This window comes from Elephantulus edwardii, unplaced genomic scaffold, assembly GCF_000299155.1.
Source record: "Elephantulus edwardii isolate Elephantulus edwardi_28Jun2011 unplaced genomic scaffold, EleEdw1.0 scaffold00194, whole genome shotgun sequence".
NCBI classification, from domain to species: Eukaryota; Metazoa; Chordata; class Mammalia; order Macroscelidea; family Macroscelididae; genus Elephantulus; species Elephantulus edwardii.
In genome coordinates, this window is record NW_006399944.1 from 2,600,464 (window position 1) to 2,615,900 (window position 15,437).

At 41.0% G+C, this 15,437-nt stretch overlaps 1 protein-coding gene across 1 annotated transcript in view; it reads right to left on the reverse strand.

Annotated features, from left to right (window-relative positions):
* FILIP1 (filamin A interacting protein 1) overlaps positions 1-15,437 on the reverse strand; it is a 289,827-nt gene that overhangs the window by 66,840 nt on the left and 207,550 nt on the right. The window contains exons 3-4 of the mRNA XM_006896961.1: positions 13,861-14,034; positions 3,293-3,471 (exon numbers count right to left, since the gene is read on the reverse strand). Coding sequence (XP_006897023.1) covers positions 3,293-3,471; positions 13,861-14,034 — 353 coding nt within the window. The remainder of the gene's footprint in view (positions 1-3,292; positions 3,472-13,860; positions 14,035-15,437) is intronic.

The window sequence follows — 15,437 nt, forward strand, 5'->3', positions numbered from 1 at the left end:
TTCTCCCCTCCCAACCCTCTCCCCTAATACACTACCCTCTTGGAAAAGTAAAAGAAAAATTCTTTCATTGTTTTACAATCCCTCCCCCAGGTCCACTCCACTATACAGCCTTTGGTTTGGACTCCTGTCATGACAAAAATACCTAATCACAAATCCCTTTTAAACAGTTTTCTCCCTCATCTGTTTCAATGCAGTATACTTATTGAACCCATCTTTCTCAGTCTTCCCCCAACCCCGAGGTCATCCTGTTTTACAACAGTGGCACCATGCAGTATTTATCCTTTTGTGACTGAGATATTTCACTCAGCATAATGTCCTCCAGGGTTACCCATTTTGAATAATATTGCATGAGTTCCTTGTTTTTCTATGCAGCGTAGTATTCCATTGTGTGAATATACCACAGCTTCTCTATCCATTTGTGTGTTGATGGGCACTTAGGTTGTTTCCAACTCCTTGCTATTGTGAGCAAAGCTGCAAGAAATATGTGTGCATATATCTGCTTGGCTGTCAGTTATGGACTCTTTGGGGTATATTCCCAGTAGTGAAATTGCTGGGTCAAATGGTATCTCTATTTGCAAATTTTTGAGAAAGCGCCATAGAATCTTATACAGTGGTTTCATCGTTTTACACTCCCACCAACAGTGAATAAGGGTTCCAGTTTCTCCACAACCTCGCCAGCATTTGTTGCTTGCTGTTCTGTTAAATTTTGCTAGTTTGACTGTGGTGAGATGATAGTTGTTTTGATGATTTCAGAGATTTTAAAAAGTCAAATTGCTACTTTCATTTATTTCTTTTTTACTTTAAAAAAACTCTGACCTCCACATTTAAACACAGGACACATAACTAGATGGCTGTTATTTATGTAATTTATATTCTAATTAGAATCTTGTTTACAACAGCTGTACCTTGAGATTGGAAAATTCACTGAGGAGACGGAGTTATTCTTGCTTTTTGATTAACCAAAAAAGGTCAAATAAAGTTGTCTACTTTTTTTTCTTCAAAAAGGAAACTAGAAAATCTTAGCCTTCAGAAGGAAACCTTAAAGAAACTATATACTGAAGTATGCTACATGACTCATGTAGCACAAGCTGTAACATTGTTCATTTCCAAGGGTTGTTCCAAGTTCAGTAATAAGTAAGCATTGCCAATAATAAGACAAAATAACAACAGGAAGAAATAAACCAAAACTGCTTGGATTTATGTTTTAATTTATTCTTACTGTGGCAAACTTTTCTGGTAAGTAAATAAATCTAAGAAAATCAGATTTTTTTTTAACTACATGGATTAAAAAAACAAACAAATAAAAAATTATGGAGGATAAAGATGTTTCTGTGTGGTTCTTAGCTTTCAAGAAGCAGTCATGCTTGATAACTTAAAGCACTGGCATTCATTATGAATTATTTCAAAGATGGTAGAATTCACAAGCATGCCCATTCAGCCAAGAGAAGGAAAAGAAAACTCAGAAAAGGTTGTGCAGTGTGTTGTTGCTATTGTTCTACGCTGTCAAGTCAGAACTGATTGAAAGGTGACCTTTCAGTGAGTATTCAGAGGCAGTAAGTTGAAGGGGAGGAGATTGCCCATTTTTCTCCCTCAGAGCAGCTGGTGGATTTGAACATCTTCCTTTACATAAACAGTGCAGCTCCTTTATCAGGAAGCCAGCAAAGCTTCTATGTGCAGTCCAGAAGAGTTAATTACAAAGCTTTTTAATTACAGGGTTTTTCCTGGTGTGATGAAACTACCTACAAGATGTCATACAACGTGGATTTATTTATTTATTTATTTATTGCTTATTCTTTATACACTGAGTTTTAAAATTGTGAACTCTTGGAAGTTCAACAGTTAGATCTACTCAGTAATGTATACAGAACTAAATAATGACATTTTCCTACTGGCTATAAGAATGAATGGAATTCATTTCTGAAATGGTTAAGAATTCTCTTCCTGAATGTAAGGATTTCAACGCCAAAGATCAAAGGTATACGACTGCAAATTTACCAGTTGCCTGTTGCCTTCAAGTCTGACTCATTGCAACATTATTCTTGTCCTTGTAGCACTATGTTCAGCTGTCAACCACAAGACCTTCCAATAAGGCATCTCTAGTTTAGCTATTTGGGTCATCCATGGATTCCTCATTTCAAATGTTGTTATAGTTAGTGCTTCGAGTTGAGTATGGCTCATAGCAACCCTATAACCCATGGCTCTGAACCTTGTCCTGTCTTGTGCCATCTTCATCATCTCTCATAAACTTGAGCCCACGACTGCAGTCACTGTGTCAGTGCATCTCACTAAGGGTCTTCTTTTTCACTGACCCTTCACCTTTCTAAGCATGGTGTCCCTTTCCAAGGAATGTCATTTTGTAACAAACTGCTCTGGGTTACTTGCACAGAATTCACAGAGTGAATTCACAGAATTCACAGAGGCCACTATTGACTTTCATCCCACAATTAAAAAACTTAAAACACAATAAATCAAACAGAAGCTTCTTCTTGTTTACCACGCAGTTGCAACCAACCCATAGTTGATCAGAGTGGGTTTTCAGAGACAGTAAATTGCAAGGGAGGAGATTACCCAAGTTTTTCCTGTGGCAGTTTGTGGATTTGAACTGTATGCCTTTGGGATTGCAGCACAGCTTCTTCCTACTAGGCGACCAGAGCTCCATCTTCCAAGAAATAGCACCTCATAAAACTATGCCTAAGACATGTGAGATGAAGCTTCAGCGTCCATGCCTCTGGAAGGCAATTAATAGAGCTACTTTTCAAATGTAGGTGCTTCATTAATCAAGTTATGCTGAATGAAATAACTCAGTCCCACAAGGATAAATATTGTATAAAACCATTACTGTAGAATGAGCATAAGGATCCAAGAGGGGTGGGAGAAGGTGGAAGCAGAGGAATGTGGATATGTAGAGGGTGGGGGAAGGGATTAGTCATGCGGTTGTACAATTTGTTTGGTAGGGAGATGAGGGAAATTGCAATTTTTTGTTCTTGGAAACAGTGTATTAGAATTTTGTAAATAAACTAGTGAAGAAAAAAAAAGTTCCACTAAAGAGCTCTGGCTTTAGAGTTTTCAGGCTTTTAATGATTGTGTGAAGGTGGAATCCCTCTTAAAAAGGTTATACACAGATACATGTAATAGTTCAGGTAAAAGTTGGTCTCATTTTCTATGCTCACAAAGCCTTCATTCATTTAGAAATCAGAATTAGACTTTGGACGCCTGTCCGCAGTGTCACTGGACCTTAGTGCCGCTGACACAGGGAGAGAGAAGGGACTCCAGCGGCCCACGTGAGCCTTACCTCTCCCGCTCCTGCTCCAACAGGTTGGTGAAGTCGTCGCTCTTGTTCATGTAGTCGGTGTGTTTGTGTTTCTCGTTCTCTAACTCGTACACCGTGCGCCGGTGGCACTTCTCAGCCAGCAGCAGCTGCTCGAGCATGCGGCGGTAGGTTTCTTTCTGTTTTTCCTCTAGTCTGTCCAGCTGAGTAAGCAAACATAGAAAAGAAGCTTGGTATTTTATTCATTTGCATTTTGATAATACCCTCCACGATTCACAATTCTACTCTCCCCTTTAAACCCTAGTTCAGGGGGTTTTACCCTCAACACTTCGGCTATTTTGCACCAGGCAGTTCTGTGTGGTGGGAAAGGGTCTTGTGCATCACAGAATATTGAGTCTGGCATTCACTGTCATTGTCCTCATTCCATCATTTCTTCCACGTTATCCTGCCTTATAAGGCAACATATATTGCCTTTATAAATGGCTCATTTAGAAATTATATATAATATAATATAGTATAATATAATATATCTCTTATTTTATATGTATTATATATTATTTATAAATGAGCCATAATCATGCTGAGGTGACTTCTAAACATCCCCCCTCCTCATGAACATATGCACAGTCCCTATAAACTTTCAGAAGAACTGTTCTCTTGTTTTAATGAGAGAATGCAAAGCCTTGTACTGAAAAAAAAAAAAGATGAGAACTCTTCAGATATCAGAAAAAAGAATATTTCAGCAGGCACAGACACCAGACTTCAGGCTTCTCCCCTGGGAAATAATTGTCACCATAATAATCCTTTTTTGTTGTTTCTTTTTATTTTTAAGGATTGTAGTTACCTGCCTTTCTAATAAAAGTATTCTGAAAGACTCACAGTTCTCTTCTTCGAAGAGATGCTAAATAGAATTAAAGAGCTCATTTCCTCTGAAAGATATCTTTTAAAATATTACAAGGGCTCTGTGCCCAATCCTCTAGCGAGGCTGGAAGATTTTGAAGGGCTCATGTCTTGAATATCTTATTGGAACCTTGCATCTGGTGCAAAGTAGGCACTTGGTAAATGTTTGTTTAAATTGACAGGAATTTACCAAGTGGATTGAAGGCAACATTAAAGAGTTTCCCTCCAGCAGATTTTGACTCCTGGCAGCCCCTTGTGCTTCTGGTCAGCACTGGGCTCTGCAGCACACGCCTGTCTGTGATCCCTCAGGGGCTGGTCACCAGGCCTTTCTCCCAAGGCACTCGGGTCGGTATGAACCATCAACCTTCAGTTAATAGCTATTTGCACCACAGGAACTGCTGCTATAGTAATAGTTCCTTACATTGCTCATTGTCCTACCTTTCAAACTCAAGTCCAGGGCTTCTTAATCTCAGGACTTTTTTTTTTTCTTTTCTTTTTTTTTAATCTCAGGACTTTTGATATTTTGCTCCAGCAATTCCTTGTAATTGGAACCCGTCCTATGCATTGTTGAATCTCTCACCTCCCAACCCACTAGATATGCCAGTAGTACTGCCTAGTCATGGCAGTCAAAATTGTTTCCAGACATTGCCAAATATTTTGAGGAGGAAGCTTTGTCACTTGGTGGAGAACTAAAACTCCAGGTAACATATATTTGAAACTCATCCTCAGCCCTACAACCAATTCATTGAGACTCAACCGGGTAGCGCTGCAGAATGTTAGCATCACAGCTGCTCCACTTGGGTTTGCTACATTTGTTCTTTATTTACAAGTAGAATCCACAGTTCCTTTTATAATTGTGTGGTGTCTTTATTATAAGTGACTCCTCTTTAGGTCCAAAATAAAAAAGATACTGCCCCACTACGCTTGACGTCTTTTGCTCAGAGAACAGGAACCCAGACAAGACTAGTGGAGAAGTCCGAGTGGTAAAATCTGAGCTCATCAGGGATTTAGCAGATTGGATTTTTATGTCTTTTGATAAATGTTTATAGTCTTAAAGGCAGAGTCAGTACAAGATCTTTTCTCATTAGAATAGCAATATTTCCCACATTATGACATATTCTCCCAAATTTCTTCAAATATGATTGTTGCCATATTCTATAGAATTTACCAAGCTTTACTGATACCTTAAGCACTATCAAAGATAGAGAAGGAGCAACTTTCCCCCCTTTTTGGTCCTTTCCTACTTTCTATAAAGTAGGACTGTCCCTCCAAGTATTTGGAAGAGCAACTTCTGCCTACTTCTTCATACTCAAACGTCCTCAGGGAAGGAAAGAGGACTTATCCGATGGTTACAATTGGGACCAGAAAACAACACTGTGCAGCTTAGCCTTCTCATTTCTCAGGTTTTATTCTACCTCACATGGGATAGTACATTGTGTTTTGAATACCTGAACTCTACATCAGGTCCGTTCCTTCAACACCCAAACCTGAAGAGAAAGCAATGGGAATTTCAGTGGTGGTCATTTATCCATTTTGGGGTTTGTTTGTTTGTTTTATGGCTTTAAAAATGACATTTTGATGATATTAAAAAGAAATAAAGTTTAAATGATTAGTATTAAAAATGTTAGTTGAACCAAGTCACTGTTTTGAAAATTGTCAAATAGAGGGAAATAATCATACTTTTCCTTCATGAACTCTTTGCTGCTATTACTATTCCTGCTTATGATGACTCCAGCGGTGCAGAACAGAACCGCACACAAGGCCTTTGAGGCTGTGACTGACGGAGGCAGACCTCGAGGCCTCCAGGCCGGTGCACACCTCAGGGCCTGGCTGCTGTGTCTCCAGGTGGTTAGGAACCACAACCTTCCAGATGATATTTGGGCGTCTAATCACTTGCGCTGGCCAGGGATCTATTTCAACTGGGCAAACAGCTCTTGGTTATAATAATATTGCATATACGTTAAATCAATAATCAGTCCGAGTTCTTAATTTTGTTTTTGAATTTTGTAATAAAGATCCAAAGGGGAAAACACTCTTCTGGTGAAAGACTCCCTTCAAAATTCTTTTTCAAAGGAACTTTGGAAGCAATGAAACGAGTCCCAGGCATCCATTGCCCAAATGAAAGGTAATCTTTCCATCTCTCGGGAATATGATTCTTGCCCTTCTTTTTGGATGAAGATTGTCCAGAAAAGACACATCCCTGGCCCCAGTCACCGTGGGCATGATGTCAGTGATTCAAGTGAGTCCCAACGTGCCACCTGCCCAAAGCCAGCAGGACAGCCAGAGCCAAACCCACTTTGTCCCAGGAAAAGAACGTTTTTTTAACAATAAATATTTCAGTATTTGAAATTCATCTGTCAGACTCCTGCCACCCATTCAGGGAGCTCTGGAGAGGAAGACGGAAGCATTACTAGTTGGCTAGTTGACTAAGAAATCCAAGGAGAAATATATTACAGAAGCCTCTGGAGAACGAAACAGCACACAGAGACAGCTAGTCTCTGGGAGCAGCCAGGAGTCCCCACTTGGTGCCAAATGATGAACACATGTGGTTGCTCACTGAAAGACTTCAAGGTTCAAGTTCATCGAAAGGCACCTCAAAAGAAGGAGCTGGTTATCTGCTTCTGAAAAAATCATCCATTAAAAACTTTCGGAGCAAGGTTCTACTCTGAGATGTATGGGGATACCCTGCATCCTTGATTCAGTAGCATAACCTTTCGCTAGTTCTGTCCTCATCTGACTGGCCCTTTGCAGCAGCTACAGCCTTGGCACTGGGTCAGCGGAGTCATTTACTGGGGTCTTTGTGGGCAATACAAGTATAGTTTGACCTCAACATTCTCAGAAGAGCTGTCTCTCTTTTTTTTTTATTAAACTTTATTAGTTTTAATGAACATTTACAGAGATTTTGGGTTTTCATTCATTCATTGTTGCACTGCTGTCTCTCTTTTTAAGAAGAAAACACAGATTGCCAAAGTTCTTGTAGTGCATTTCTCAGCAGATCTGCAGGCCCAGAACATAAGCAGCAGAGGCCTAGTGGTTTAGTGGCTAAGTGCAACCAAAAAGTTGGTGGCCTGAATCCACAGCAACTGCATGGGAGAAAGGTGTGTCTGCCTGATTTAATAAAGATTGTTGTTGTTGAAGACCATTGAGTCTGAACTGACCCATAGCTGACTCTCTGGCAGATTTTCGATGCAGTTAATCATCCCTGATGAGATTGCCCATCCTTCTCCTGCGGAGCTTCTGGTGGCCTCTTTTCTTGCCATTGAGCCAACCAGAGCCTACTACAGGTTTCAAAACCCAAAAGGACTGTTCTATCTGTTCTGTCGTCCAGGGCTTCTACGGGTCAGAATTGACTTAATATCAATGAGGTAGTTTTGATTTGTTTTTAAAAAATAGACTGATACTACATAATACCACTGTTGTAAACAGGACTGACTTGGAGGATGAGGGGGAAATAAGAAAAAAGGGGGTAAATAATTTACATGGCAAAAAAAAATAATGTACATGGCATTGAAACAGATGAGGGAGAGAACTGCAAAAAAGGAATATATGATTAGGTATTATTGGCATGACAAGAGTCCAGAATAAGAGCTGCATAGTAGAGTGGTCTGGGAGGGGGGAACCTATATAACAACCAACCGATATAACAACTTTTTTCTCACCCCTCCCCCCAAAAAAAGCAAACTACAGGGGGAAGGAGGCAAGGAGGAAAATGTGCAATGATGAATGAATGGAAATCCAAGTTCTATATAAACTTCCATTGTTGTTTGTTGTTGTTATGTGCCATCGAGTCATTTGCGACTCATAGCGACCCTATGCACAACAGCCCTAAACCCTGCTCTATCCTGCGCCAACTGCACTGCCTCTGACACACCCATCCCTATTACCCCAGTCACCGAATCAATCCATCTCATAGAGGGTCTTCCACTCCTGCGCTGTCCCTCCACCCTCCCAAGCATGATGTCCCACTCCAAGGACCCGTCCCTCCTGGCAACATGTCCAAAGTATGTCAGACGAAGCCCCAGAATCCTTGCCTCCAAGGAGTAGCTTGGTTTAATCCTCTCCAAGGTGAATCTGTTTGTTTTCCTGGCAGTCCATGGTACATTCAATACTCTTCTCCAGCACCACAGCTCAAAGGCATCAACTCTCCTTCTGTCCCCCCTAGTCATTGTCCAGCTCTCTGATGCATAACAAGTGATTGCAAAGACCATGGCCTGTATCAGGCGCACCTTAGTCTTCAGAGAGACACCTTTGCTCCTGAGTACTTTAGAGAGGTCCCTAACAGCAGACTTTCCCATCGCGATATGCTTTTTGATTTCCTGACTGCTGGTGCCAAGAGTGTTGACTGTGGAGCCGAGCAAACTGAAGCTGTGAACAATCTCAATCTCTTCGCCATCCATCCTGACGCTGCCAATTGGTCCAGTGGTGAGAATCTTTTTCTTCTTGACATTGAGCCTCAGTCCATACTGAAGGCTGCAGTCTTTGACCCTCCACAGCAAGTGCATGAGGTCCTCCTCAGTTTCAGCAAGCAGGGTTGTATCATCTGCATAACGCAGATTGTTAATAGATCTTCCACCAATCCTGATGCCACAATTCTCCTCATAGAGCCCAGCCTCCCGGATAATCTGCTCTGCATACATATTGAAAAGGTATGGAGACAGAATGCATCCCTGGCGTACACCCTTCCCAATTTTGAACCATGCAGTGTTACCCTGCTCTGTTCTGATTACTGCCTTTTGGTCCAAGTATAGATTTCGCATTAGCACAATTAAATGTTCTGGGATTCCCATTCTTCTCAGAGTCAGCCACAGTTTGTTATGATCCACACAGTCAAATGCCTTTGCATAATCAATGAAACACAGATAGACATTCTTCTGGTATTCTCTGCTTTCAGCCAAGATCCATCTAACATCAGCAACAATATCCCTAGTACCACGACCCCTTCTAAACCCAGCCTGGACTTCCGGCAATTCTCTGCTGATGTGCTGTTCTAATCGTTTTTGGATAATCTTCAGTAGACTCTTGCTTGCATGTGAAATCAATGACACTGTTCCGTAGTTTCCAAACTCAGTTGGGTCACCTTTCTTTGGAATGGAAACAAATATTGATATCTTCCAGTCAGTTGGCCAAGTGGTTGTTCTCCAGATTTCTTGGCATAACTTGGTGAGCACCTCCAGGGCAACATCTGTTATCTGAAATACTTCAATTGGTATACCATCTATTCCTGGGGCCTTATTTTTTGCTATTTCCTTCAAAGCAGCTTGAACTTCTTCCTTCATCACCATAGGCTCCTGCTCATATGTTATTTCATTAAATTCTTCTGTATCTGCCAATTCTTTTCTATATGATGACTCAGTATATTCATTCCATCTTCTTTTAATACTTCCTGGATCATTTAATATTCTGCCCAAAGCATCCTTGTAATCCTTCCATTACAATCTCAATAAAAAAAGAAAGAAAAAAAATAGAGAGACTGGATTGGTGTGTTTGTGAGCATCTAGCATTCAACTTTAAATTCTAGTAATAAAAACTAACATAGGTAGCAAGAGACTGGCTATGGTACTTTGTTTGAAATTATATTGAATTTCAAGAAGAAAACTCAGGTGTGATTCCCCTTATTAATCTATGCAGTTTGTGCAGAGACTCTCAAGATCACCTCTCATAATTATGGGAGCTACAGATTCATTAATTGTATGCACTGTGTTCATGATTCTGGTTTACAGGAACCAAGTTGTGGCGTCAACCATAAAAGAATGATAGCTTTGATTAATGAATAGTCAAAGTGGAGTGGGACCCCTATTACTCTGGAAATACATCTTCCACTAGGACGGAGGTGCAAGGAAATTTGAATGAGATCATCATTGTACCAGAAGCCAAACATTTACTGAGGAAAGCACGTAGCTGGAAGGCTTATTCTAGCAAATTTAACTGGTGGAGAAGGAATGCAAATATTTGAGATACAGAAAATTCAGAAAGTTTTAGATAAGATAGTTCAGGAAATGGTTTTCACTCTGTTAATAGTAGAAGGTTAACTAGAGGCATATTAAGGAACTCATTGAAAGAGAAATTTACTTACAGGAAGCAAAGTCATAAAAGATAAAACTGAAGTTTCACGCAAAGAAAGGGGACTTAAGAGCTCTTAAAGGTAGGATTACATAAAAGGCAGGTATTTTAGTCATTGTTGAATCAGAATGGCAAGAGGAAGAGACATGAGAATATAGAGAACAAAGCAAAGCCCTCCACAAAAAAGACGGTATTGATCCCAGAAGCAACTGAAGAGTATGTTGCTAGAATAAAGCAGCTGTAGCCTATTAGAAGATCAACTAAAGCCCTTCCACATGGTTCAAAATCAAGAAAGGGGTCCGTCAGGAATGTATTCTGTCTCCATACCTTTTCAATCTGTATGCACGACAGATCATCGGAGATGCTGGGCTGTACGAAGAGGAATGTGGCATCAGGATTGGTGGAAGAGTCATCAACAACCAGCGTTATGCAGATGACACAACCCTGCTTGCTGAAACTGAGGAGGACCTGAAGCACTTGCTGCAGAAGGTCAAGGACTGCAGCCTCCTATGTGGATTGAAGCTTAACATCAAGAAAACAAAGATTCTCACCACTGGGCCAATTGGCAGCATCAGTATGGATGGTGAAAAGATTGAGATAGTTAACAGTTTTAGTTTGCTTGGCTCCACAATCAGCACTCTTGGCAGCCAGGAAATCAAGAGATGAAATGCATTGGGAAAGTCGGCTGTGAGGGACCTCTCAAGAGTACTGAAGAGCAATGATGTCAGGCTGGAGACTAAGGTGCACCTGATCCGGGCTATAGTCTTTGCAATTACGTGCTATGCATCAGAGAGTTGGACAGTGAATAAGGTTGATAGAAAGAGAATTGATGCCTTTGAGCTGTGGTGCTGGAGACAAGTGTTGAATATACCATAGACTGCTAGGAGAACAAACAGGTTTGTCCTGGAGAAGGTGAAGCTGGAATGCTCCTCGGAGTCAAAGATTCTGAAGTTTCATCTGACATACTTTGGGCATGTTGCAAGGAGGGACTGGTTCTTGGAGAGGGACACCATGTTTGACAGAGTGGAGGGGCGGCGAAGGAGAGGAAGACCTTTGATGAGATGGATCGATTCTGTGACTGGAGCGGTGGGAATAAGTGCATTTGGGATGGCTAAGTTGGCACAGGATAGAACAGTGTTTAGAGCTCTTGTACATAGGGTCACTATGAGTCGCAAACAAGTTTATGGCACATAACAACAACAACAACAATTCAAAATTGTTACACAAGATATGAGCAGATTTAAAAAATAGAATTTGAGCAGATCAGGGTAAGATATTTGAAGCATTTTAGGGTGTCAGCTATGGTTGCCTGAACCCTGCCTGCGTACACTTGCTTTGGGGATGTCAGATTCCAAGGAAAAATGAGATACACAAAAGAGTGTAACAGTTAAGTCCAAAGAGCTAAAAGACCAAAACTGTAGATGGTAGGAGAAAAATCTTTGCCTTTCCTCTAGAATTCTATTTATCTCCCAAATAGAAATGTTCCATTTTAGCAGTAGCTTCTGCCCTTTTCTCTCCTGCCCTACTCACATTTCTTGAAGAGATGGCTTCTGATTGTTGAGTGGAAAGGAAAAAGTGTTTAATTAAAAAGCTTGTCTACCTTTGCCAATTCTGAAAGGCCAGTCCATGGATGTTTTCTGCTCTGCTCTTGCATCTGCAGAGTAGTGTAAATTTGAGTGAGGCCTCTTTTCTTGGATAGGTAAGGAACCTATCCCCTCTCCTGCCCATAGAATTTAATGTGTTAGAGGCAGTAGTTCTGGACATGTTTGCTCACTACTACTCGCTTGTGTGGGGTTTGGGATGGAGAGTGGATGAATGGTAATCTTCTCAAACGTCTAGATTTAGGAGAAAATAGTTGGGAAGCCTAAATGTAACCAAGATGAGTTCTCTGATGCAAGTGGTTAATGATATTGTTGTTACTATGTTGTCCTCAAGTTCATACCATTCCATGGTGACACTGTATATAATGGTGACACTGTATGCAGAGGAGAATGAACGATACAATAGAGTTTTGGGACACCGAATAGGCCTATCTTCAAGGCAACTCTGGGTGGGTTCAAGCCTCCAGCTTTTTGGCTAGTGGTACAATGTTTAACTTTAAACACTGATATTTTTACATCAATAGGGAGCTCTGTTCTAGTGGTCCAGATGGTAAGAAGTTGCACGGCCAACTTAAAGGCAAATGGCTCAGATATACCAAATGCTCTTGGGGAGAAAGATGGGCAATATCCTCTCATGCAATTTAAAATGTAAAACCAAAGTAAAACCACTGGAGAGTCAGCCCTGAGCTGATTCTGACTTGACAGCAATGAGTGAGTGAGTAAGTAAGTAAGTGTGTATATTTTACTTCTCAAATTTCAAGTTTGGAATCAATTAAAACTTCAAATCTGAACAAACAGAAATGGCTAATATAGCCAGGCACTGTGTTGAGGTCTTTACAGATATGTGCCATTTCATTCTCACAACTTTATGAAATCGGTACAGCTGTTGCTTCCCATCTGACCAAGAAGGAAAGATGCTAAGCGACCTACCCAAAGCCATACAAAACTAGTAAAGGTGGATTTGGTATGTGAAAGTGTACCGAGCCAGCTGACTACAAAGGCAATGCTTTCTTCCTATTGGTGCTTCCTGTCCAGTGTTTGCTGTTGCTAGGTGCCACTGAATGAGTACAACTCATCTCCTGCTGCTGTTGTGCCATGAGTTGGAACTAACCCACAACTGACCCTCCCGTGGGTTTTCAGAGACAGTAATCACATGGGAGGAAATTACCCGTACTCCCATGGAGTATCAGCTGGATTCAAACTGCATGCCTTCTGAGTTGCAGCACAGATTCTCATCCTTAGGCCACCAGAGCTCTCAGTACGACTCAGAGTGACCTATTATCAACAAATCTTAACCCTGTCTTATCCTGTGCCATCTTCACCATCTCTGTCACAGTTGAGCCCATTGCTGCTGTCACTGTATCAGTCTACCTCTATGGGCTTTTTCCTCCCTTTTGCTGTTGCTCCACCCTTCCAAACATAGTAAAAAGTACTTAGCCTTTAACATTTTAAGAAAAGATGAAACACAGCTCCACTTCATCCTTGCTGTAGAAATTGGAAAATGATGGGTCTATCATTCTGTTGGGACACCTATCTAGAACAGATCCTGTCTTTAAGACCTGTCAAGCTGAGCTACTATACGTAGACATAAATTAAAATTTCTATTTAGAGTAAGTTGTTTTTCATTTCTGTAAATATCAGCAATACATCAGTGTAACTTTAGATGACCAATTCAACAATAATCCTGACACTTCAATGATAAAGCAAATAAGCACTTGAAATTTTCACAGATATCATCTCAGTGAAGGGGGCGGGAAATCATAGACTATAGGTGCATGCAGCTAAGATGTCATAGTTACAGGGAGAAATACAGCTTCGACTTTATTGTTGTTTAAGAAAATTTCTCAAAATTTTTTTCATTCACATTTGTACGGTATAATGAATGAATTATTTAACTGAACTTTATACTAATACATCATTAACAAATTAGCTTTTGAAATAAACATTAAAACAAATAAAATAGAAACCACAAAGGTCACTATATTGCCCTAAGTTTCCCCCTGAGGTAACTATTTAGCATCTCTCTGTTACCTCTGAAATGGGTTTCTCATAGACATCTTCTCCTATGGACTTCTCCTGGGCAAGAATGGCGTCTCTGTGCAGAACCCGGAGCACTTTCTCAGGCTCCGCAGATCCATAATGAGCCTCCAGAACCTCGGGCTTGGTTTTCTCTGTCTTTAGCATGTGGATTACATCTTCTCTGGCCTGTGGTAGAAAATGTGGTACGGTCAGAGGGGTGACAACACAAATCACACAGCAGCTTCACAAAACCAACACAAAGCTTATCGAAAGCTTCTTCATATCTTCAGGGCAATTGGCAAATTCATTAGAGATTCTGTTCTTATTTTTTAGCAAAAGCAGATTGGCAAGCAGATACTCTGCATCAGGTTGCTAGGAAGCCAGCAAGCAGAAAAAGGGATTGTGCTAAGATTAACTACATAAAAATTGCTCTATCTAAGTAGCAATAATTTGAGAGGCAGGAGAGCGGGTCCTAGGATACCTGCCCTGTTTTGGTGTATTATGAGGTTTTCTGAATGTGTACTCAGTGTAGTATTCAAATCTGGTTTACTTTAGTCAGTGATTATAGCAAATCACAGAGCCACCCCCACCACCCTCATGGACCTCTTATCATAGCAAACTATCAGAATCCTTTGTTGTCGTTGTTGTTATGTGTCGTCGAGTCGCTTGCAACTCATAGTGACTCTATGTACAACAGTCCTAAACACTGCTCTATCCTGTGCCTATCGCACTGTCTCTGACACACCCATCCCGATTACCCCAGTCACTGAATCAATCCAACTCATAGAGGGTTTTCCCTTCCTGTGTCATCCCTCCACCCTCCCAAACATGATGTCCCTCTCCAAGGACCAGTCCCTCCTTACAACATGTGCAAAGTATGTCAGATGAAGCCTCAGAATCCTTGCCTCCGAGGAGAAGCCTGCTTTAACTCTCTCCAGGATGGATCTGTTGGTTTTCCCAGCAGTCCATGGTACTCTCGATACTCTTCTTCAGCACCACAGCTCAAAGGCATCAATTCTCCTTCTATCCTTCTTAGTCACTGTCCAACTCTCTGATGCATAACAAGTGATTGCAAAGACCATGGCCTGTATCAGATGCACCTTAGTCTCCAGAGAGACACCATTGCTCTTCAGTACTTTAGAGAGGTCCCTAACAGCAGACTTTCCCATGGCAATACTTTTAATTTTCTGGCTGCTGGCGCCAAGAGTGTTGACTGTGGAGCCAAGCAAACTAAAGCTGTGAACAATCTCAATCTCTTTACCATAATAATACGTGAAAAAATATAATTGTAAATAGAAAAATGAAGGAGTCTGGCCCTGTAAAGATTTGCCTCCATGGGGCAGTTCTACTCTGGCCTATGAGATGGAATCTACTCAACTATGATGCCAGGGGTTTATTGTTCAAAATGGTTTTCCTAACCTTTGAGTTTGACTTTGCCACATGGACGGGCAGGGACAGGATGAGGTGTGTTGGTCTCTTCACAAGAGAATTGGCTGTTCTTGCCATTAAACAGAGCAGATTCAGCAACATAACCTGGGAATCTCACAACCAGCAATGAAGCAACAGAGAATGCAGAGTGTGCATCCTTC